Source organism: Aquarana catesbeiana, linkage group LG04 (assembly GCF_042186555.1).
Source record: "Aquarana catesbeiana isolate 2022-GZ linkage group LG04, ASM4218655v1, whole genome shotgun sequence".
Lineage (NCBI taxonomy): Eukaryota > Metazoa > Chordata > Amphibia > Anura > Ranidae > Aquarana > Aquarana catesbeiana.
This window is the reverse complement of record NC_133327.1, coordinates 294352822-294379113: the sequence shown is the minus strand read 5'-3', so window position 1 is coordinate 294379113 and position 26292 is coordinate 294352822. Positions and strand designations below refer to the sequence as shown.

General features: G+C 41.1%; 2 protein-coding genes across 3 annotated transcripts in view; one reads left to right on the top strand and one right to left on the bottom strand.

The window, feature by feature from the left end:
- The window catches only part of RAB23 (RAB23, member RAS oncogene family), a 76546-nt gene extending 65642 nt beyond the window's left edge, over positions 1-10904 (top strand). For both annotated transcript variants that reach the window (XM_073626710.1, XM_073626709.1), the window contains 3 exons: positions 3530-3612; positions 4969-5061; positions 8161-10904. In XM_073626710.1, coding sequence (XP_073482811.1) covers positions 3530-3612; positions 4969-5061; positions 8161-8300 — 316 coding nt within the window. In that variant the 3' untranslated portion in view covers positions 8301-10904. The remainder of the gene's footprint in view (positions 1-3529; positions 3613-4968; positions 5062-8160) is intronic.
- A 9297-nt stretch (positions 10905-20201) lies between these two features.
- BAG2 (BAG cochaperone 2) overlaps positions 20202-26292 on the bottom strand; it is a 66120-nt gene continuing 60029 nt past the window's right edge. Inside the window, exon 3 of the mRNA XM_073626707.1 lies at positions 20202-21462. Within this exon, the coding sequence (XP_073482808.1) occupies positions 21068-21462 (395 nt within the window). The 3' untranslated portion in view covers positions 20202-21067. The remainder of the gene's footprint in view (positions 21463-26292) is intronic.

The following is a 26292-nucleotide window of genomic DNA, read 5'->3' as shown; positions in this document are numbered from 1 at the left end:
AGCTTGCTGTGGAGGCACCCGAGCCAAGTCACATCTCTGTGTCCATTCAGACACGAAGCCCCGACCTGGCCCCGCCCCCTCTCTACCCTGATTGACTGACTGACTGACTGACTTGACTTGCCGCTGCTGTGTCTCCAGCCAATCAGGAGGAGAGTCCCAGGCAGCTAAGACAGTGGTGGACATCGCTGGATGGAGATGGGGCTCAGGTAAGTAATTAGGGGGTGCTTCACTGGGGAGGCTGCCTTTACAACTCCTTTTTAAGGCGTTATTTACACTTGGCATTTAGCCCCAGGGCATGAGGCTCTGGCGTTTAGGTGCGAGCAGAGGACACAGGTGCACCATCCAGCCCTGCTACCAGCAGTCTGTCAAACTCTGAGAGGCTGACAGCTGTTGCGGGCTGGATGGAACACCTAAAGGTACTAACATTTAGACTAGTATGCACTAAGGGATGAATTCTTGGAATACAGACTTCTAGTGTTCTGAGAATTCTCCCCTGGGAACATGCTGCACTAAACTTTAGTATATCTAGGTGCACCATCTTTCAGCCTCTTATAATAATGCCATCGCTGCACACTACCAATCATAGGCCTTGAGGCATTTCCCGGCCCGCAGCTGCACATACTCACGTCCCCTTTGATTGGTGGTGTGCAGTGATAGCTTCCTGGCGGATACAATCTGAACACACCCAAGCCCATCATTACTCTGAGTGTCACACGTTTCCAGCAGTGGGCCTGGATAAAACACCTGTGTCTTCCACCCACACCTCAATGCCAGAGCCCCGTGCATCAGGGCCAACATACTGTGTGCATGGGGCATTATGTGGGTGTGTCTTCCAAATTCTCAACTTTGATGGGACACTTTCCTTTTTTTCAGCTTTTCTGGCGTAATGACCTGAAAAAATACAAAGTGACAACTTGTGAAGCTGAATTACTTTGCAGGCTTTTTATAACCTAGTATACTTTTAATTTCGGAGAGTTCTATTTATAAGGATATGTGTTAAAGTGTGTTTATGGATCTGTTCGTGCCTAAACTGAATGGAGATACACTTGGATCAGTCTAGTGTGCCATTTCACCCCCCCCAATTCCCTTTTGCTTTAGGAACCATTGGAATATTGTGTGCACATCTACTTAGATGTTTTGCTGAGCACTTGGCAGAGCATCTAAATGGCAAGCTGAAACTTTACATTTTTTTGGCAAAACTCTGCTTCTTATGCTGGCCATAAATATAACAGTATGGTTACTATATGTTTGTTTTGATGAAATAAATGCAACTTCTAGAAATCAACTGCAGGAAATAATTGTTTTGGTAGGCAAAACCATGATTTGATAGAAAAGGGAGGGTCAATCCTGTTTTTCAGCAAAAAGTCCTTTAGATGACCAAATCTGTGGTTATTCGTTTATCATCACATGTACAGCCACTAGTAGGAGGAAATCTACATGAATCCTAAAATTGATTTTAAAAAAATCCACAACAACCAGTGTAATTCAAATATGCAGGAAAATGGCCATTGAAGAATGACCGTTTGAATCAGATTGCTGAGTGGTTTAGGGAAGCCCTTCCAATACAACTTTTAATATTTAGAGCCTTTGATTCATATTACTAGTAAGTTGCATTTCCTTTTTTAAATATTTTATTGGAAATATGTTTTTCAAATATAAACATATATAAAACTCTTTTAAGTGATGAAAGACTTATGTATATGAACAAGCTTTCTGTTGTGTAAGTGGCAAGCGTGGTATAGAAACCTATATGAGTAAGTACAATTGAGAAAATTAATTATGGATTCAGCAACGGACGGTTTCAGTACTTGGCACTTACATACCGTTTTTGTTGTCTTATTTGTTTTTGTTGTTCCTTAAAAAATAGAAGAATCGGAGACCTAGTGAGCTATTTGGTAAGGATCTAGAACAGGGGTGTCCAAACTTCAAAGAGGGCCAGATTTGATGAAGTAAACATGCGTGAGGTCCGACCATTTTGCCTGACATTCTTTAAACCATTAAAATTCGGTCTAAGTGTGTTAGTCCGAGCACTAATACACCGCGGCTGTGTGTGGTGAAGAGATGAGCTTGGGCATGTTATTGGATGTATCGTATTTGTCGGCGTATAACACGCACCTTCACTTTAAGAGGAAAGTTTCAGGGAAAAAACTTACATTTTAAATGAACTGTGAAGCAAAATAATGGTCAGTGCCCATCTGCAGCCTCTTCATTTGCCACGAATGCAGCCTCTCCACTTGCCACGAATGCAGCCTCTCCACTTGCCACGAATGCAGCCTCTCCACTTGCCACGAATGCAGCCTCTCCACTTGCCACGAATGCAGCCTCTCCACTTGCCACGAATGCAGCCTCTCCATTTGCCAGGAATGCAGCCTCTCCATTTGCCAGGAATGCAGCCTCTCCATTTGCCAGGAATGCAGCCTCTCCATTTGCCACGAATGCAGCCCTACCATTGCCATGCATGCAACCTTACATGTGCCATGAATGCAGCCTGATCAATGCCTATCTGCAGCCTCAGAGGGGACAGGAAGGGGGGCAGGATGAGCGCCGACAGATTACATACAGGATAATCTCCTGTTTACTCTGTGGCCTCTTTAATTCAAAGTCCCACCTCCAATGATAGACAGAACAGTCGTCCAATGGCGTCCAATGGCATCCCAGGCGACGGGACTTCCTATTACAGATGCCGCTGAGTAAACAGGAGATTCTCCTGTATGTAATCTGATGCCACTCGTCCTGGCCCTTCCGAGGCAGTGCATATAAATCAGGTATACATCTTTTGTGGCTCTGGGGTCCACAAAAAATGGATATATTTATCTCCAAATTACCAGGGGGACCGTATTAAACCGGAAGGCGGGCCGCAATTGGCCTGCGAACCAGACTTTGGACATGCCTGATCTAGAGAGTGGGAAGAGGAGACACTGTAAAGAAAACAAACATTTATACGTACCTAGATGGCTACAGCACCTATCTAAGCTGCAGTCACTCTGCCAGCTCTACACTGAGGACTGAAGTTCACTGGCCGTTCAGTTCTCTGGTCTGCCTGTCAGTCACCCCTCTGTGCTCTGCCCCTCCAGTCATAACTGGAGTGCCGGGCTGTGGGGGTGGGTATTCTTGTCGGGATCCCTGCAGAGCCTGGACTGGCTCTGTGACATCAGCAGACTTTAGCCTGCTGTTGGCTGAATCTGGGTCACAGTAGTGCAGAAATAGGTGCAGTGCTGTGACCCACAGGAGGAGCATGGCCAAAAGAGCTTTGGTCATAATTCTCCTTTTTAAAATGTATTGCAACTTTGTCCAAGAAAATAGACCTATGAAGAAAAGAAGAAATAAAAAAAGACAGATATGTAGTAGTGATCCTATATCGTGTACATAAATACCATTGCTGTGACCATGTAATTTTAGAATTTTAAGTTGATCGGAAGAAAAAATGAGGGGGTGATGGTACGGGGAAAATTCAGTACCCTTATATTCTTCCCCCTTCCCTTTTTTATTTTTTTTACCTGTATTGTATTGTTTTGTTCATTTATTTTAGCGAAGAGGCAGAAGCTCTTGCCAAGAGGTTAAAACTGCGATTTTATAGGACCTCTGTTAAGGAAGATCTAAATGTTACTGAAGGTGAGTGATGTCATGCACACTATAGTTTATATCACCCAGTGTGTGAGAAAAAGCCCTCAATGACCTGATGTTGTTGAAGCCTAAATATCCAGACCAGTTCTGCAGTTTTATGTGTTGTATATCTATAATTCTGTAATTGATTTGCCCACCTAAATGATTTTCACATCATCTATTGTTTTTGAACATTAGAAGTATATTTTTCGCCATAGTCTACTCTATTGGGTGGACACAGGAATTCTTGGACTCTCAGATTATACTGCCACCTTCAGGAGAAAAGGACACTGGCAAAAAAAAAACTTTGGTCTGTACAACATAATCCTGCCCACATTCATCATGCTGCAATTTTTTGCTAGTGTCCTCAGAGTCAGCATTGCCTTTTGGGTTTGTACTACATCTGAGCAGTGGGATCTTCACCTTTTTAGCTTTGTGTGAAGGGAGCTCCTTATGGTCTGGTTTAGCTGACCACCTCTGACTCATGTCATTAAGGACATACAATTTTTTTTTTGGGTACAGCGTTGCACGACCGCGCAATTGTCAGTTAAAGTAACGCAGTGTCGTATTGCAAAAATGGCCTGGCCAGGAAGGGGGTAAAACCTTCTGGAGCTCAAGTGGTTAATAGAGGTGCACTCTATGCCCTCTCTAAAAGAAGAATTGTTCAGTCCCATTTAGATCTGAGGCTTTTACACTTACATCTGCAAATGTATTGTTTACTTTATTGTGGCGCTCAGTAACACCTTTTGTTATGTTGCTGCACTGCAGACTTCTTGTATCAGAAGCTTTCGTTCTACATGGCCTTTAAGGCACCATGTCTCTTTGGATTGTTTCTAGATTATCTAGGATGCTACAGCAATAGTACCCATCTTGATCAGTAGAAGAAACCTAAGGAATAGACCACCAAATTGTTCCACCTCTCTGACTTTTAGTTGTTTAGTTTCTTCATCAACACCCTACAAGCTAGGTTCCCAATCCACCTACTAGGACTGGCACTTAAAATCTGCCAACGAGCTTTCCTTGGCATGCTGGCAAGCCACACTTTCCAGAGTGGGGTACACTTTGAAAATGTGCATCTCTGAAGCTTGTGTGCAGGAAATGGGATCCCAGGACTACAAACTGTAGTGTGGTATGCTCCTTTTCTGCTCACTCCCAACCTTCCTGTCTCAATACACTGTTTGGCAGATCTCTATTTAGCTCACTTAGGTCTTCTGGGTGAAGGCATTGCTGCCTTAGTTAGGCAAAACGAGTTTAGGTGTGCTTTCCCCCAACTTGTTCACAGAGAGAGCATTCACAGATTATACATATTGTAAGTAGAATGTCATATATATGCTCTGTGCATCTAACATCCTCATTCTTTTTCAGTTTTTAAATATTTGGCTGACAAGTATTTGCAAAGGCTAAAGCAACAGACAGCAGAAGACACAGAAGTTGTACACACAGGTGGCAACAAAATAGGTAAGAACCACCATTTAAGTTATTTTTATAAGGAGCAAACACAAATCAATGGTCGTTCAGCTTAAAGTGTATCTTAGTCTTTCTTTTTTTATATACTAAACAGGGCATACTTACCTGCTCTGTCTAGTGGCTTTGCACAGAGCAGCCCCGATTCTCCTCTTCTCTGGTCCCCTGCCAGCACTCCTGGCTCCTTGCTGGTTGCTATGGGGGCATTCGTGGGTGCTCGCTTTCAAACCCTGCTCTGTTTGTCCATAAGGCACACAAACCGGGGCTCAGCTCCGCCCCTGCTCCCTTGTCACTGGCTCTGATTGACAGCAGCGGGAGACAATGGCTCCTGCTGCTGTGTCTGAGCCAATGAGGAGCGAGAGACCTGAGACAGCCAAAGCTGCACATTGCTGGATGGAGATTTTGCTCGGTAATTATGGTGGAGGTGGGGTGGGGGACTGCGGGGGAAACCTGCATGCAGAAGGTTTTTTAACTTGCTGCATAGAATGCAGTAAGGTAAAAGAAAAAAAACTTTCTTCCGTAACGACCACTTTCAGTTGTACAGTAGAATGTGGATTGGTGATTGACCCTTTCATGACCAGCTGCATCTGTCAAAATGCCTCTCTCTATCGCACAGTGATGGGTGAGCCAGGTTTGCTTGTAAACAATCCTGTGATTCCCTGTCATGCAGATTACAAAATTGCGAACCAGTTACCCAATTGTTAGTGTGACATCAGGGCTGTTGGCGACAGCTGGTCTCAGAACTAGAAGTGAACACAGCTGCATGCTCCTAGTTCTGAAGTCGATTACCCTTCTCTTAGTAGAGGAACCTATGCTGAAAAACATTAATTTGCAGATTACAGAAATCAGTTAGGAGTAGATGAATATGGAGTGTTAAATACACTCACCCTATCTCATCAATCCCACAGTGTGTATCTTTGTAGTCTATCTGTTCCCTATCATGGCAGCTCAGACAACCATGCTGCGGTGGTGTGACCTGAAACAAGTATATCATGCAGTGTGGTGGTGCAACATCATCCAAAAAAATTACGTTGCACTGCAGCCAGTGGAACCGAGTGAAATGTTACTTTGTGACATTAAAGTGCTAAAAAAAAAAAAAAAAAAAAAAAGTTCACATCACCACTGCTGCCTTCACATCGCATACCAGTTGCTGTGTGGTAGTGCACGCTGCTGGTGTGAACCAGCCCTAAAGATGTTGATATAAATCAGACTCAGCTGATTGTTAACATAGAGATGACTACAAAGTCCATAAACAGATAAAAACCTTTAATGAACATTTGTTGTGTTCACTCTTTGACTTTAAAAAAGGCATTAGTTCTTCCAGGAACATTGTACACACGGAGGCTGAGTTCATACTAGCCTGTGCTCTAAAAAGCAATCCACCACAGACCACTTGTCAAAGTGCTGCTAAGCAGCCTCTATCAGGTATCCAGGAGGCAATCCTGCAGCGAATGCCTGTGTGTTTTTGTGGGGTTTTTTTTTTGTTGTTTTCTTTTTGTTCCCCCCCCCCTTGCCAAGTGACAGTTTTTTAGTGAGGTTGATAGGCTGCAAAAGCAAACCAAGCATTTGGTTTGCAGTTGTGGAGCTGCCCCATGCTGAGTTTGACAGGCACTGTCAACTTGGCATGCCATATTACATTTTCTGCAACACAAAGTATCTTGGCCACGGCATGTGAACAGCCTCCTCCGTCTTTATTATGCACTTTAGGGAGGGAACTCCAGCTTAGCCACTTTTTTTTACCTCCGCATATGTGACAAAGGCCTTAGGCCCTATTTTACACCTGCAAATGACTCGGTGGGGGTTCCTGGTGATTAGCTGCACATAGCAACCCTATTCTAAGCAATGGATGGCTGACAGCTTCCACAGGTAATAGCAGCGGCTTGCATATCATTTCTAATGGAATAATTACCTGCGATGATGCGCCCCAGACACAGAAAACGACAATTATGCCACATGTTGGATATCGCCACACATGCTGAAGTGAGAACAAAAATTCTACAGCCATCGTCGATAGTTGTTGATGAGATGCTCAGGCTTCAAAAGTGTCCCCTTTGTACAATTTTGGGTACCCTCGCATTTCAACCTCAACCTCATCTTTAATATTTTAGCAAAAAATTTATATTGTGACAATTGTGTGCCCTAAAACCAACGTTAGTGTATTTTACTGAACATGTGGGTTTGATTGACAGTTGTTCTAATATCTTGTGACATAACAAATCGCAACTACCAACATTTTTATTATCCAGGGTCTCTGCATTTAGAAAACATTATTTGGGGGTTTTAAATAATCAAGCCTAAAGTTTGCATTGTAACCTGCAAAAAACTCTCTGGTTAGACCACATGTGGCGTATGCAATCCAGTTCTGGACACCAGTCCTCAGAAGGGATGTGCTGGAACTGGAGAGAGTCCAAAGAAGGGCAACAAAACTAATAAGGAGATTGGACGACCTCAATTACGAGGAACGACTGCAAGCACTAAATGTATTTTGGCTGGAGAAGCGATGTTTGAGAGGGGACATGATCGCTATCTACAAATGCCTCAATGGGGATCCCAGCATAGGAAAAAAAAATTCAGTCTCAGGGAGTGTAAGAGGACATGGGGCCACACAATGAGATTGGAGATAAGCGGTTTAACATTAAACTGCGCAGGGTTTATTTTCACTGTCAGGGCAATAAGACTGTGGATTGTTCTTCCACAATCGGTGGTGGCAGCGGGGAGTATGGAAATTTTTAAAAGACTCTTGGATGTGCATCTTAAAGAACACAACATACAGGGATATGGGAAATAATTATAGACCCTGACACACGTACACCTACACAGGTTGAACTGGATGGACTATTGTCTTTATTGAACCTTGCCTACTATGTAAGGAAAATGCCCCAGGCAGTGAAAGGCAAAGTGTGGACACAACACCCATTGATGCAACTTTTGTTTTTTTTTTTTCTTTTACTGTTTAAGCACTTTGTAGGTTGTTGCAATGAATAGTTTTTTTTTATTTCCAGCATCCTCATTGTACAGCATTGTTTTTACATGTGTTCTTTTCACAATAATTACATTTTCCAGTGCCATTCAACTATCCTCCTCATCTTTTAGGGGTATTTAATACAGCGGGTGGCAGTCACTCTGGCCCAAAGGCTGATGCTATGAATGGAGGGAATGTAATTAGTCTACGGCCAAACAAGCAGAGGACCAAGAAGAACAAAAGTCCTTTCAGCAGTTGTAGCCTGCTCTAGAACTGTTCTGTACAAATAACAAAAACAGGTGAACTGCAAAGCGGGGACTACAGTGCAATTACTTAAACACAGGAATACAGCCACTTCCGGGAAAAGTCAGCGAGGGATGCCTCAGAAGAATTGTTATGTGGACTCTTATGCCACCTAGTGTTTGACAATGACATCACAATTTATAAACTGTTAAAAGGTTTCTCAACAGAAAAAAATATGCTGCCCAATTTTTTATTTTTTGTGATATTGAACAAACCCATAAACTGGTACTAACTAGTATTTAAACAAAATTTGTTATTTAATATAAGAGATTATAGACCTAGTTGCAAATACCATGGAATAACATGGTAAACACTACTTGTACATGTGCAATATTACTCTAACACACAAGATATTTCTTACAGTCAATCATCCCATCAAGGATGTTTATTACCATTTTCATTAAATCTGATACTTACATTTTTTTTCATATTTTAATATTCAGTTCTAAAAGGATGTGCGGATATAAATGTTTTGGGACCTTAATTAATGAACTGATGTGCATAGTGCCAAACTCCTTGCCATTGCGCTGCTAATATAAGTTTTGGGTTTGTTTGTTTTGTTTTTTAAATGACTGTTCATTAAATATATTCTATCCACACTGCAATAACAGATGGTGTGAGACCGTTGGCCTATACTGTGGACTGGTATAAGAAGAAAAGGTCCAAATTCTCCCAAGCAACCACTGTTTATTTCCTCTGTGGCTATTATCAATATTGCACAAATTTGAATGACAGACTTGTATCTGTGGATATACTTTTAAAGGATTTGTCTATCCTAAAGCTGACATTGTTGTGTTCCTATCCGGTGGGTTACCTTTCATCATGCAGTGTCAATCCTTCTCTTATATTGTCCATAATTTAAAGTAAAATCCATCAGCATTTCCCCAAGTATTGGCTGCAACTGGTGGTTTGATCTAGTAACTCAGATTTAACTATCTGGAGTCCATAAGGGAATATACCATGTCTGTAGGTTACTATTTACAACAGTCTAAATCTGCAATGTTAACTTTTGGTGGACTCCTCATATCAGACATTCCTTCCTGTCCATGTCTTAAAGATGTTTTGTATAAACAAATTTCACACAGAAGCCTTGTGTAGTCTCTTGAGTGGCCTGATTATTTTACTGTTCTTTAAAAGTTTTTACATGGCTTTGTTTAGTATTTGTATGCTAAAAAATGTATTTGTTTAAAGCATAGCCTGATTTGAATTCTGAATTGGGTTGTAACTAGCACACCCTCAGTCATTGTCAGATGATCACCTCTTTATAGACCTGTCTTGTGTAACCTATACATATAAATATGAGGTTTATGCTAAAGTTGGAATACTTTGGCCAGACCATCGCCTTTCTATTTTGCTTTAAAATACGTTTGGAATGTCGAGTATCAATGCCTCTTTGTGATAATGTATAATAAATTTTAGTGATTGGAGGGTGGCTACATATGCTAAAGAGATATAGATCTGATTAAACAGACTGGATATGGTTTAATAACACATTATATTGGATGATATTTTTTATAAATGGGGCACCACCAAGACCTTCCTGTTAAAATTATTTTTATAAGCTTGTTAATCCCATCCACTGTAAGAAGTCAAATATTTACAATGCCAGTTACAAGTGAAAACCAGTGCAGGACCAGACACTATACCTTTGTAAATATCCCGTCATGCCGAAATAGAGAATGCCCACCAGAACCTACTGGATAATACGTTTCCAGCCACATATGAAATCTGCTAGTTTTGAAAATACACTTCCAAATGCTAATTGTTTACATTACATCCATAGAGACGCATGGTTACCTATATTGTATTTGTTTGGCGGCGTTTGCCAGTGGACTAGCTTAAGCTTCAGAATGGATAACGCAAAGACAAACCTCAGCTCAGGTGCACTTTACTTACTAAATTTCCAAACCAGCCCACACTTCAGTTTGGAATCTGCAGGGCAGTGTTTTAATATGCACGGAATCTTCTGCTTGCACAGAATCAGTGTGAGAGCTGTTGCGACCATTAATCATTATTATTCACACTACAATCCGTTGTGGGGTTTAAAGTTTAACTTGAGGCATATGCTTTTTTCTTCTTCCCGTTTTTTTTTTTTTTTGTTTTTGTTTTTGTTTTGTTTTGTTTTTTTGTTTTGTATAGAGTGGAGAGGGATTAGAACACCTGTCCATTTTTTTTATTGTGGTTTGTGCCCCTGTTAGGGAGATTCACACTCTCTCTATTTGTCCTGTTTACCATTATTGAACGTTTTGAGTTGACATCAGGGTAATCTTCCAATAGAGATGCTAGTTCTTGAGAGATTTACTGTTTTGGCTATGGGACAGGGAATGAAGGGAAATTTCCCCAGTGGGACACAGATGGCAAAAAATCTGAGGGGGGGGTTATAACTCTCCCTTACTCTGTTTAAAATGGAAAAACAAAAATAAAAAAATTGCCATTTTGGTTAAACTTTTAAAGGATTTCATGGTAAAATGACTTGTTAGGATGGTTTAAAGCAGAATCCAAGTTTTAGTATCTGTATATTAACAATGGAATATTTATTATCTTGTATAAATAAACCACTTTGAAAAACTGACCTCTTTGTCTGTAGCTTTGTCAATGTTTAACAAGTAATCTTTAAATGGCATTCCATGGTAAATAAGAGCTCCAACTACTACCAGCTAAATTTGTGTAAAAATAAAGTTTAACCACATGTGGACAGGTGACATTTTTAATAAATGGATTTCAGTTGGGGCATTTTTCGTCCAAGGCATTATTACATAATGGTCACTAGAGATTTACGCCTGACCACTACATATAAACAGCTGTACGTCCTCTCAGATCTGCGCCTCGTGTGCGTATCAACGCAATCCTGTGACCGCTGTTTCCATCGGACACTGTGGATCACCGATCCGAGTACCATGTGATCGCTGTTACAAATCACAGAGATCACATGTCCAGTGGTAATAATGGCTGTCATTCATACAGCCACCAGTCCAAGGGTCCCTACACCTGTATAAGCCTGCAACGGTGTCCCTGATTGTCCCAGTGTCACCTGACCAGTGTAAGTCAGCAATAATGTTCCTGATCACTGCCACACTAGTCCCCAGTGTCACCAAGCCAGTGCAGCCAGCAACAATGTTCCTCATCACCGCCACACCAGTGCAGTGTTGCTTCTGCCTGTACTGATCCTGGCGTGTTTACTGACAACATTTCTGCCTGTTCCTGTGACACCAGTCCCAGCCATCCCCTGCGTACAACTGCATTCCAAGAACCACTGGGACTCTTTGGTTCTTTCTTTTCTCCTGTACTTCCTGGTCAGTGAATATGACATTCCTGGGGGCAGTTATGTACCAGTAGGCTAGGCTTGCTTGGCTTATAGGAACTGGGATAGCTATAGGTGACAATATACTAAGCTATATTCCCTGACCACTCGTATAGAGGCGACCATTACAGTACATTAGTTTTTTAAAATACAATTGGTTGATTTTTGACACCATATACAATGTCTGGTATATAATCGGTCCTAAAAGTGAAAAAGTCTCACACATGGTATTGTAATTTTATGTATGCCCATGCTGTGTGTGTGAAATACCTTTTGTATTAATTAAAAAAAATTCCAACAACGTTTGGAAAAAATGAAGCTAAATCGATATGTATGATATTTTTAATTTGGTTGCTTTTTCACTTTTTCTAAATTATGGAAATAAATTGAAATCTGACACTTCTGGAAGTCTCTGCTCCTATTATGTTCCTGCTGCCATCCTCTGACTAAGGCATATTGATGATGATATGTTGGTATAGATAGGGAATACAGTTGAATTGAATTGTAAAAGAGTGGAATAACTAGCCAGAGGATAGAGGTCAGCTACAGACTGCACCTTCCGTGAATATAGAAAATGCACTGATCCATGCCAAAAGTTTTAATTTCAAGACGCAAATAGACACCATACCTACAGTGACCGTTTTTAATATAACAAAAATACATACAAGGCAGTACTATTATAAACTTACCGTAATGTACTTTTGATGAATCTGAAAACCCCCAAATGTCCTTCCAATAGTATAATTGCTTAGTGGACAAGAACATTAAAGAATTATCTTTATTGTTATTGTTAATAGAGTACCAAAATATAAAGAATAATTTTTTGCAAACCTAAAGAGATAAGCAGATGAATAAATGTGCAATGATAGGGAAATTTGTAGTGAAAAAAACTCTTTGCAAGGAAAATGTCTTTCATAAATGCATACAGTATAATAAGAATATGTAAACTCAACATTTTATATTCCTGAAATGCACTTGCTGTACCATGTACAGTAAAACCTTGGATTACGAGCATAATTCGTTCCAGAAACATGCTTTTAATCCAAAGCACTTGTATATCAAATCAAATCTCCCCATAAAAAATAATTCCACAACCATTTACTCATAAGTCTTTCAGTTTATAGTCCATATAAAAAGATTATAGCAATGTGATAGGTTGTGTAACCATAAAATGTCCATCCACAAATGGCAGCCTCCACAAGGGGATTAGAAGCAAAATCAAGCAGGAGCTACAGAGTGAAAAAGAGAAGAGAGGCACCTCTCAGTGTAGCAATATGGTTACATTTAATGAAGGTACAACATTTAGCAACACACATGGTTGATGATTAGAAGAGGCACATGGCACAGGCATCCGGGGTAAAGCTGTCCACATAGACCATCCCCCACACTGCAGGATCTCGCCGCTGTCAGTCTGCAATTGTGACCAGGAAGACTACCCTGCAGTAGAGCTATCTGAAAGCGAGGCTTGAACTGCTCGTGGAGCACAGCGTGGAAGGGATGACGTTGATGGCGGTGCGGGAGATGGTCTATGTGGACAGCTTTACCCCGGATGCCTGCATACCTAGGTGTGCCTGTTTTAATCATCAACCATGTGAGTTGCTAAATGTTGTACCTTCATTAAATGTAACCACATTGCTACACTTAGAGGCGCCTCTCTTCTCTTTTATACTCAGTTGTGAAGTGACGCTACTTGTATATCAAATGTTGCTTGTCTTGCAAAACGCTCTCAAGCCAAGTTACTCTCAAACCAAGGTTTTACTGTACTTGCATGAAAAAGTTCTCTTTGTATTGCTTCCTTTGCTTGAAATCCCTGATGTTCATGCCAGTCCCTCAGCTATCCTATTAAAAAAAAAAACTGACCGCAAAAAACAGGCGGTTCTCTAGCTGTGCTTGGAACTCGGTGTGCTCTCCAATGACACCCCCCCCCCTGGGGGCGGGGGGAATGTTTATGATTTTTCCTATATCTATACATAATTGGTTCCCTTTCATTTTTATTTTAAACTGAATGGGTTCTTTTAAAAGGTGAGGTTTACATACACTTTTTAATTGTTCATCATCATAAAAGTCCACGTGGATTTTTTTTTTTTATGTATGGAAAACTACATTAAAGGTTAGCCACAAGTGAACACGCTGGGCAACATTCCAACGAATGATGAGGGAATCTGTCCAGGTTTGATTCACCAGCAAATTCTGAGCATTTCAACTTGCTGGACAAACCTTTACATGCCATTGCTCCATTCATTACACGTGAGTGCATTTGTTTTTATGTTTTGTGACTTAATAAAATGACTATACTAAGATAGTGGCGCTTCTCTCCTTTGTCACTTTGTTTTACAAGAGCATAGCATCTTGGCTGTATTTGTGGAAAAACTGTCTGAAAGACAGTACCTTTAGCAGTTAGAATAGGCCCAAATGCAGACACAAGGGATGTGTTTTCCTACAGTAACAATTGTGCGACTGTGGCACCTCAGACACAAGGATGAAAAAAATGGCCTGCTTCAGGACAGTATGTGAGCAGCTAGAAGAGGCCCACAATGGAAGGTGCACAAGGTTTTTTTTTTTTCTGAAATAAGTTCAGGCTCTCAGATGCAAATATCATGTTAAAAAATATATTATTAATGTTAGTAGCAATCTCCCCATTAACCTATACTTAAAATTAACATATTTTGTGAAATTAATTTCCCTGTAATTCATACTATGATATTGAACAGGCCTAATACTGCTGCTAACGTGGATAGGACATTAGGCATCCTCAAAGCTGTCATTCAAATGATACTATGTAGCATTTTCCTGTTATTTATGTTATAGGCTCACTGTACAGCCTCTCTTTTCACAGGGCAAAGAAATTGATAGCAGGAACCGCAGAGCAGTGTAGTGACATCTCCACTCTGCCCAGATTACAATCCAGCTTCTGCATTTACAAGTGCTCCAACTAGCACTTCTATAATTTGTTACAAAAACACAGATAACAAGTCACTAATCTTGTCAGGAAGAGGCCCTTGTCCCCATCAACATGGGGGCAAGGTGCTTGGGAGGGGGGCAGAACACCCATCCCCCATGTTACGGGTACGCGGCCTGGTATGGTTCGGGGGGGGGGGGCGCTTGCTCGTCCCCTCCCTTTCCTGACCTGCCAGGCTGCATGCTCGGATAAGGGTCTGGTATGGATTTTGGGGGGGACCCCACGCCATTTTTTAAAAAAAATTGGCGGTGGGGGGTCCCCTCCAAATCCATACTAGACCCAAAGGGCCTGGTACGGACCTGGGGGGACCCATGTCGTTTTTTTTTTCTTTGCAATTTTGTTTTGACAGCAAATTTTATTTTTTTTTCTTTACAATCAGCTGTCAGCGGGGAACCCCACTGACAGCTGATGACTCATCGGTTGTTAAGGCCATAGCGGCCGGCTTCCCAGCCCCCTCCTTAGCAACCAGCTAAAATGCAAAACGCATCAAAAATTGCACACAAACACAACACTTGCTTATCTGGTGCAATTCCATTCAAGTCTATTACACGCAAAATGCGGAAAAAAGTCCCCGACCCTTTCCAAAAATGCAATGATGTGAACGTATACCATAGGAAACCATATTAAATGGACTGTAGTGCGTTTCTGCAAAATGCACTAAAAAACACATAGGTGTGAACCTAGGGTAATTCCTCCTGTATTGAATTGTATTGTAACTACTGTCTGCTTTCATGTTGTAAAGCGCTGCGCAAACTGTTGGTGTTATATAAATCTTGTATAATAATAAAGGAGTTTCCAGAAACTCACCGCATTGAATCATCCTTTATAAGTTGGCTCGGTATGACGTTTCAGCCCTCGTTTTAACTGGTGCGGTTTGTCATGTGATTTGACAGGTTCCAAATGACATGACAAGTCAGACACCATTGCTGGAAATGAAACCGTTCAAATCGCCTCAACTCATGTCACAGTAACTTTGAAAGAGGTTCCTGCACTAATTTCTTCCAATTTTATTGCGACTTGCATAGACTTCCATTAAACAAGATCACAAGCCGCAATTAAATCGGAGGTGCAAATTGCACTAACCTGCGCCTTTGAAATCGCGTTGAAGTAACACAATTTCAAAGACGCACTGGTGTGAACAACGGGGGCTGAAAGCAAGCTTTGTTTCATGTGCTCTGCCCTTAGCTAACCCATAATGCTTTGGGAATCCTTTGTCAGGTATAAATATCTGTAAAATAGAGAGAATAAAAAAATGAAATCAAACTGACCCATGGATGTTGATGTTTCCACTTCCTGATCTGACAGCTGATAACTGACCCTGTCAGTGCTGCTGGGGTTGAGTAAAACATCAATTGATAAAACCATTATTTTTTATTCATATATTCTGTAAGAAAGCAGGTTCAACTGGTAGTAGCAGTAGGAGTAGTAAACCATGCATGGGACATGGACAACCAATCTAAGTGGGTTTGTCCTGCACCTTTTATGCAGAAAGGCAGAAAACCATTTCAATGTAGTAGGGCTTTGAACAACAAGTACATAGCAAAAAGCAAAACGTATGTTCGTACAAGCCACTAAACTCTTGTCAGTTTCTAAGTAACAGGATATCTCCAAATGTCATAAACAAAACAAACATGCAGCATTGATATTTTATTTTTCAGTGTTCTATCCTCACCCAGTCTTTTCATCCACCAGCAAGGCTCCAATAGCAGAGAGTGAGAGCACTGAGCATCAGTAAGCTTGCATATATAAAGACCTGCACACAGCTGAGGCTAATAATAAGGCCTGGATACCAGAGATGGAGATGGGGGCTTTATCCCACCAAAGCTCTACAAAGTCTCTAGGTGCTAGGACCCAGAATAGAACCTAAGATTCGAAGAAAAAAAATATGTCTTCTCAACATCAGTCGTAAACCTAGGATCACCTAGCCATGTGTACATTAAAAACCTGCGTGACAAATGCAGCCAGTGAACATACCCTTCCCCTCTGCTCGGACCTATGGAAAGGAGCACATTTTGCCAACATATAGTGAACACATGACATTTCATCCCGTCAGAATTCCCTTGGTGGGTCCCTGGCCTGTGTTCTACATAAAAAATAAACCACCTTATTACCCTTGCATTGTTCCCTTGTTCCAAGCCATCCACTGTAGAGGAGAATGGTCTGTAATTCAAATGGCCCTAAAGGTACTACCTCAATGACTCTAGTACCCACTTTATGAAAGAATGCTCCCCTTCCACTATTGAGTAAAGCTGGATACACACTATACAATTTTGTGTCGATTTTTTTTCCTTTCAGATTTACCAAAACCATATAATATGAGGTCAAATCTTAAGGCTGCTTTAACACTGAGGCGCTTTACAGGCGCTATAGCACTAACAATAGCGCCTGTAAAGAGCCTCTCCTCTCACTCCAGTGTGAAAGCCCTTGGGCTTTCACACTGGCGTGGTGTGCTGGCAGGACGCCAAAAAAAGCCCTGCATGCCGCATCTTTGAGGCACTGTAGGAGCGGTGTATACACTGCTCCTACAGCGCCCCTCCCCATTGAAATCAATGGGCAGCGCCGCCAAAGTGCTGGTAAAGCGCCTCTGCAGCGACGCTTTGCGGGCGCTTTTAACCTTTTTTCAGCCGTTAATGGGGGTTAAAAGTGCCCTGCTAGCAGCTGAAAAAGGCAGCAAAAATGACGGTAAAGCGAAGCTAACAATAGTGGCACTTTACCGCCACCACCCCAATGTGAAAGTAGCCTAAGAGTTTCAACATGTATGCAATCAGGCAGGCCCTTTCACTACGTGGTTTTGGTAAATCTAAAGGAAATCGAACAACAAAAATTGTATAGTGTGTATGGGGTCTTATTCTTACTGCCCCTTTACACAATACTACCTACAGCTCTTGAAAAGCTCTCTGCCTCTTTATTCTATTTCACCATGGTGACTTGCCCTCTTAGGTGGGGAGACTCTCTGGTGAGACTCTCTGCTCTTTTTGTAAACGTATGTGGTATATGTTCCACTGCATTGTATGGTTGGGTTTTCATCAGCCTGTTCTTAATTTGTCAGATATGTATGACACTGTTTATTGTCTCCGGGATTGTTCATTCTGTGCTACTTGTTCCTAAATAAAGCACTCCTAAAGCACTACATATGCTCCTGAACTATAGCCATAACCGCTGCTATCCTATAATTGAGCAACATGTTTGCTTGTGGTCTCTTGTTCCCAGATTTCCTGGCTCTAGAAGCCCTCAAAGATATCTACCGTACACTCTCTTGTGAGATTGTGTTTTTAACTGCTTCCCGCCCATGTCATTGTAAAATAATAGATGTGCGAGAATTGTTCTGTCCTCCCGAGAATGCTCTTCGCGTGGATGCTCCGGCAGGATCTGTCATCCGCTGTGTCCAGCGGATGAGGCCATCAGGATTGATCGATTTTTAGATATATATATATATATATATATATCATAGTTTGTAGACTATATAACTTTCACGCAGACTAAATTATATACACTGAATTGGATTATTTTTACCAAAGAAATGTAGCAGAATTTATTTTGGCCCAAATTTGCGAAGAAAGATTTTTTATTCACAAAATTTTTTTAACGGAAACAAAGAAAAATGTGGGGGGTTTTTCAAACTTGTTGCCCTTTGTTCATTTCTTTAGCAAAAAATTAAAAAAAAACTGTGGTAATTAAATATCACCAAATGAAAGCTCTATTTGTGTGAAAAAAATAATAAAAATGTCATATGGGTACAGTGTTGCATGACCGCACAGTTGTCATTCAAAGTGCGACAGTACTGAAAATTGCCCTGGGCAGGAAGGGGGTAAAAATGCCCAGTATTGAAGTGGTTAATACAAATAAAGCGCATTTTATTAAAACTTTTTTTATGCTATTGGTGCCCCTTTTTCTTTCTTTTTCTTTCTTGTTTACCATATAGACTGGAAGCCATGTTAGATGGAAGTCATCTGTATAAGTGTGAGGAAAATTTGTGGTTGAGGCTGTTGGACTTTGATTGTACTGTAACAATTAAGATACACGGATGTGTAAAAAATGTATTTTATTAAATTAACATAGATATATAAAATTTTAATATATCTATGTTAATTTAATAAAATCAATTTTTTACACATTCGTGTATCCTAATTGTTACAGTACCATCAAAGTCCAACAGCCTCAACCACAAATTTTCCCATTTCGATAGGATGTACAGTGCCTTGCAAAAGTTTTGCATTTTTCGTGTTTTGTCGCCTCACAACCTGGAATTAACATGGATTGTTTGAGGATTTGCATCATTTAATTTACAAAACATGCCCACAACTTTGAAGATGTTTTTTTTTTTTTATTGTAAAGCAAACAACAAATAGGACAAAATAACAGAAAAAGTCAATGTGCATAACTATTCACCCCCCTAAAGTCAATACTTTGTAGAGCCACCTTTGCCAAGTCCCTTTGGATAAGTCTCTATGAGCTTGCCACATCTTACCACTGGGATTTTTGCCCATTCCTCCTTGCAAAACTGCTCCAGCTCCTTCAAATTGGATGGTTTGCGCTTGTGAACAGCAATCTTTAAGTCTGACCACAGATTTTCTATTGGATTGAGGTCTGGGCTTTGACTAGGCCATTCCAACACATTTACATGTTTCCCCTTAAACCACTCAAGTGTTGCTTTAGCAGTGTGTTTGTGGTCATTGTCCTGCTGGAAGGTGAACCTCTGTCCTAGCCTCAAATTACACACAGAGTGGTACAGGTTTTGCTCAAGAATATCCCTGTATTTAGCACCATCCATCTTTCCCTCAACTCTGACCAGTTTCCCAGTCCCGACTGCTGAAAAACATCCCGATAGCATGATGCTGCCACCACCATGTTTCACTGTGGGGATGGTGTTCTTTGGGTGATGTGTTGGGTTTGCGCCAGACATAGCATTTTCTTTAATGGCCAAAAAGTTAAATTTTAGTCTCATCAGACCAGAGCACCTTCCTCCATACATTTTGGGAGTCTCCCACATGCCTTTTCGCAAACTCAAAACGTGCCATTTTGTTTTTTGCTGAAAGTAATGGCTTTCTTCTGGCCACTCTGCCATAAAGCCCAACTCTATGGAGCGTACGGCTTATTGTCGTCCTATGTACAGATACTCCAGTCTCTGCTGTGGAACTCTGCAGCTTCTCCAGGGTTGCCTTTGGTCTCTGTGCTGCCTCTGATTAATGCCCTCCTTGCCCGGTCCATGAGTTTTGGTGTGCGGCCATCTCTTGGCAGGTTTGCTGTTGTGCCATGTTCTTTCCATTTGGTTATGATAGATTTGATGGTGCTCCTAGGGATCATCAAAGATGTGGATATTTTTTCTTAACCTAACCCTGACTTGTACTTCTCAACAACATTATCCCTTATTTTTTTGGAGAGTTCCGTTGCCTTCATGGCAGTGTTTGGTTAGTGGTGCCCCTTTCTTAGGTGTTGCAGCCTCTGGGGCCCTTTCAAAAAGGTGTGTATATGTAATGATAGATCATGTGACACTTAGATTGCGCACAGGTGGACATCATTTCACTAATTATGTGACTTCTGAAGGTAATTGGTTGCACCAGAGCTTTTTATGGGCTTCATAACAAAGGGGGTGAATACATACGCACATGCCAATTATAATTTTTTTATTTCTGAAAATTAGTTTTATGTATATATTTTTCAAATTTTACTTCACCAAATTATGTTCTGATCCATCACATATAATTCAGATTAAAAAAAAAACATTGAACTAAAGGCTGTAATGTAACAAAATAGATCAGGGGGGGGGGTGAATACTTTTGCAAGGCATTGTGTGTGTATATGTATAGATATATATAGATATATATCTATATAGAGAGAGAGAGAGAGAGAGAGAGAGAGAGAGATTTTCTCTGTTTCATAAATGGACACCTACATTAAAAGAGGAGTGTATTTCCTGCACATCAGCAGATATTTTTCTGTACTTGCACATTTCACCAAGGTTAAAAATTTGGATGTAACACATATGTATTTTTTATTATTTGTGACCTGACATGCACTTTAAATTTTCTTGTGTTGAATGTCAGTGTATTGCTTCCCAATCTACATGCACAACTGACAAGAATGAAACGGGCAAAGTATTATATCAGTGTTACTGATTCAGGCAGTGCTACAGTATATGTTACCTATGGTAATGGCAACTGATTGGGTAATTAAATAAAATATGCATTTATTTCACCTAATTAATAAAGCAAATGTTCTGAAACATGCTAAACCACAGGCATTTTTTCTAATATAGCAAAACTGATAATATACACTTGATCAGATCAGAAAAGCCATGAAAACAGAAAATAATCACCCAAATTGATCTTTGAATAGTTCTACTGGTAAAATGGCTTCTTCATTGATAAGGTGTCATTTAAAAAATACACAGAGCTTTTTACAGGAAAACATGTAAACCTGGTTCTAAATCTACAATATTGTGCACCATGGACAAAATCAATTTGCCAAATGTACATTAGATTTTATTTTGCTGTACAGCCGATTTCTGCTTCTGTTTCTCTAGAAGTGTAATGGACTTCTCAGAACTGTCAATGTTCCTAATAAGGGTCTCTAGTCTTCTTTTAATTTTCTTTTGGTCCTCGATTGCACATCCAATAATGATGGACTGGAATTTCTGATCTATTGGTGCTGAAAGAACTTCTGAGGTACACGCTCCATACAAAGATACCAGCTGATTCTTGCCATTTTCCATGCTATCCATGACTTTCTTCAGAATGTCATCAATCATCGTGGTGGCTTGTTTCAGAGATGAAGCTTGCTGGGGGCTTCTTATGGTTTCAACACAGACCTCTACAGTCACTGTACGACCCATTAGCCTCTCCGCTGTTAAAGTTAGTTCTTCTCTTTCTCCTATACAATGAAACCAACATTAAACAAAAATCTGAGTGCAAATGAAAGGTCTTTATTCCAACAATGTATTCTCCAAAAACATCATCATATCAGAGGTTAATCTCAAGCCAACACATTTCAATTAGGGTTGCACCCATACCACTTTTTTAAGACTGAGTACAAGTATCAATTTTTTTTTAAGTACTCGCCAATACTGATTTTTCTTTTTTATGTCATGTGACAGTAGCACTGATGGGCACTGATAGGTGGCACTGATGAGGTGTGGACTGTGTCAGTGTTTTTTTATTTTATTTTTTACAATTTTTTTATTTTTATTATTTATTTGCAATTTATATCTTTTTGTGTTAGCATTTTTAAAATCCCTTCTTTTTTTTGGGGGGGGGGGGGTGCCAGTGTTTTTTTACTTTATTTTTTATTATTTTTACAGTTTTACTTTTAAATATTTATTACAATTTTTTTTCCATTTTTTTTTATCAACCTTGTTGGAGGGGGGGCTTTGGTGAGACATCTTACCTTTGAGACAGGGAAATAAACTGAGGACACAGATTCCCCAGTCCCTTTCTCTGTAACCTCAGCTGCACTAAAGATGAATGGACAGGAGGCAAAAGCTCCTCTCCATTCATAAAATGAAGCTGTGTTTACGAGGCTCAGTTATGAATGGACAGTCACTGATTCTGTGCATTCAGAAAAGGAAGGAGCTGGTAAATTATTGCACTCACTCTGACGTTTGTGACAATACCTCATATGTGTGGTGCAGTCACCATTTAAATATGTGTGTGGGACCTACATGACTGTTCGCATTTGCACGTGAGCACGGGAGGATAACAGCGATGTACATTTTCGTGTTTGTTTTTTTTAATTTAAATGTATTTTTTTGACACTGTCTCTTTCATTTTTAGTTTTTTGATTGAACTTTATTTCTTTCCCAAGGGGTGAATAACATCCCTTGTGATAGCATGGGTTGAGACAGGTCCTCTTTATGTAGAGAACTTGGATCTATTGGACTGGTTTGATCGGCTGCTTTCTAAGCCAGTAACAGCTTGTAAACAAACAAATTAAAACCAAAAATGGGTAAATCTTTATTGCTTCCGGTTTCTGACATCACAGAAGAGGAAAGGGAACTTCTGTTCCTTCCACACTTCACAGTTCACTCAATGCAACAGGTCACCTATGATTGGCAGTTCACAGTGGCAGCTTCCAGGCGGGAGAGCTCAGGTGTGTTCAGATTTATTTCTGAACATATATGAGCTCATCCCTACTGTACGGTGTAAAAACTAGGATTGTATTGGTCCCCATGGATCGAAGTTCTTGTGTACAGCAAGCTGCCAGTAGAAATCAATAGCAAGCTGAAATACACAGTGGCAGCATGCATACAGTGGCTTGCGAAAGTATTCGGCCCCCTTGAACTGTTCAACCTTTTGCCACATTTCAGGCTTCAAACATAAAGATATAAAATTTTAATTTTTTGTGAAGAATCACCAACAAGTGGGACACAATTGTGAAGTGGAACGAAATCTATTGGATATTTTAAACTTTTTTAGCAATTAAAAAACTGAAAAGTGGTGCGTGCAAAATTATTCAGCCCCTTTAGGCCCCTTTCACACTGGAGCGGTTTTCAGGCGGTATTGCGCTAAAAATACCGCCTGAAAACCGCCCCTAAACAGCCTCCGCTGTTTGTTCAGTGTGAAAGCCCGAGGGCTTTCACACTGAAGCGGTGCGCTCGCAGGACGGTAAAAAAAGTCCTGCGAGCCGCTTCTTTGGAGCGGGGAAGGAGCGGTGTATTCACCGCTCCTAAACCGCTCCTGCCCATTGAAATCAATGGGACAGCGCGGTAATACCGCGGCTATAGCCGCGCTGTACGAGCAGATTTAACCCTTTTTCGGCCACCAGCGGGGGTTAAAACCGAACCGCTAGCGGCCGAATACCGCTGTAAGAACGACGGTACAGCAGCGCTAAAAATAGCGCTGTTGTACCGCCGACGCCCCCACCGCCCCAGTGTGAAAGGGGCCTTACTTTCAGTGCAGCAAACTCACTCCAGAAGTTCAGCGAGGATCTCTGAATGATCCAATGTTGTCCTAAATGACTGATGGTGATAAATAGAATCCACCTGTGTGTAATCAAGTCTCTGTATAAATGCACCTGCTCTGTGATAGTCTCAGGGTTCTGTTGAAAGCGCAGAGAGCATCATGAAGACCAAGGAACACACCAGGCAGGTCCGTAATACTGTTGTGGAGAAGTTTAAAGCCGGATTTGGATACAAAAAGATTTCCCAAGCTTTAAACATCCCAAGGAGCACTGTGCAAGCGATCATTTTGAAATGGAAGGAGTATCAGACCACTGCAAATCTACCAAGACCTGGCTGTCCCTCTAAACTTTCAGCTCAGACAAGGAGAAGACTGATCAGAGATGCAGCCAAGAGGCCCATGATCACTCTGGATGAACTGCAGAGAACTACAGCTGAGGTGGGAGAGTCTGTCCATAGGACAACAATCAGTCGTACACTGCACAAATCTGGCCTTTATGGAAGAGTGGCAAGAAGAAAGCCATTTCTCAAAGATATCCATAAAAAGTCTCGTCTAAAGTTTGCACAAGCCACCTGGGAGACACACCATACATGTGGAAGAAGGTGCTCTGGTCCGATGAAACCAAAATCGAACTTTTTGGCCACAATGCAAAACGATATGTTTGGCCTAAAAGCAACACAGCTCATCACACTCAACACACCATCCCCACTGTCAAACATGGTGGTGGCAGCATCATGGTTTGGGCCTGCTTTTCTTCAGCAGGGACAGGGAAGATGGTTAAAATTGAGGGGAAGATGGATGCAGCCAAATACAGGACCATTCTGGATGAAAACCTGTTGGAGTCTGCAAAAGACCTGAAACTGGGACGGAGATTTATCTTCCAACAAGACAATGATCCCAAACATACAGCAAAATCTACAAAGGAATGGTTCACAAATAAACGTATCCAGGTGTTAGAATGGCCAAGTCAAAGTCCAGACCTGAATCCAATCGAGAATCTGTGGAAAGAGCTGAAAACTGCTGTTCACAAACGCTCTCCATCCAACCACACTGAGCTCGAGCTGTTTTGCAAGGAAGAATGGGCAAGAATTTCAGTCTCTCGATGTGCAAAACTGATAGAGACATACCCCAAGCGACTTGCAGCTGTAATTGCAGCAAAAGGTGGCTCTACAAAGTATTAACGCAAGGGGGCTGAATAATTTTGCACGCCCCACTTTTCATTTTTTTATTAGTTAAAAAAGTTTCAAAAATCCAAAAGATTTCGTTCCACTTCACAATTGTGTCCCACTTGTTGGTGATTCTTCACAAAAAATAAAAATTTTATATCTTTATGTTTGAAGCCTGAAATGTGGCAAAACGTTGAAAAGTTCAATGGGGCCGAATACTTTCGCAAGCCACTGTATATTGACACACATCCCCATGTAAGTCTACAGGGAGGAATGCCCTGAACACAGTCTGCAATGGGGCAAACACCCTGTACGCATGAGTTCCAGTATGCAAGTACCATTGGAATGTTTGTTAATATGCATACAGCCTCTTTGTATTTCAGCCTGGCATTGATTCCTATAGGATGCCAGCATCTTGCTGTATCTGTGACTTGCAGCCAACCAAATACACTTTTGCTGTATGGTTTAAAGCACCCGTGTGTATGAGCTCTTTTAAATTCCATACACATTACTTGCAAATCCCCGCAAATGAATACATGGTTCCCTGTTCGCTAAAGGGCGGTCCTATATATGGTATGTAGGGGTGGAGACAAGGAGTGTTTCTAGAACATGGGTGGGGGTGCGGAGACAAATGTGACCTGGGGGGGTGAGTTCCTGTACCTTTTCCCTGAGAAAAAAAGTCCCGCATTGGAGTGTCCAAAAGCAGTCCAACTGAGTGGTGGGCAACACAACAAACAAATGCTAACAGGCCCACGTGAAAAACAAGTTAGCAGAAGGGGCTCAATAGCACTCACAGAACCTTCGAAGAACCTTACGACTGAAGCTGGCATTAAATGAGGCCTGAATATCAACCTGGTAAGAACTAACAAACATGTAAACAGGTGGCAGCCTTGCAAATCTGAGAAACAAACACCTGATGGTGAAAAGTCCATAAAGCATTAACTAATTTAGTGGAGTAAGCTTTGACAGGGAAAGGTGAAACTTTGTCCTTGAAGCTATAGGCGAGAACGATTAGCTGCCAAGGCAAAGCAAAAGCTTTTACCAAGGACAGAGAGGCTAATAGACTAAGAATCACTAGGTCCGAGATTTGACCTTTGACTATACTAAAGGCCAAAAAGATGATCCTGACCAGAATGGAGAAAAGACAGGATATGTCCCATAAAGTAAACCCTGAGAAGCTGTGAGAAATATGCTTTCCAAGTGCAACGGTATTTTATTTTTATTTCATTAGCTAGGAAACTGCAAGAGAGAAATCACTATCCTTAAGGACCCGGGCTTCAACAGCCAGGGTGTTAAAGCTAGCAACAAAGAAGCAGGTTGGTAAACCTGTCCTTGGGACAGAATATTCAAATGATCTGGAAGGGTCCATGGAGAGTCTGTTAGGAGTCTGACTAGGTCTGAATGTCTCATCTGCCTGGGCCTATTTCAAGCGATGAGAATAAATAGAATGCCCTCAGTCTTGATCTGGCAGAACAGCAGAGGAGGGTGTTTCAAAAGAGGAAAGGTATAGATCAGGCCTGAACCAATGAAGTCACCAGAGCAGTGAAGTCTAGAGGATCCCTGGATCTGGAAACAAACTCGCTCAGTTTGTTGTTGAACTTCGAGGCTTAGAGGTGCACGTGCCTGAGACTTGGAGGCCT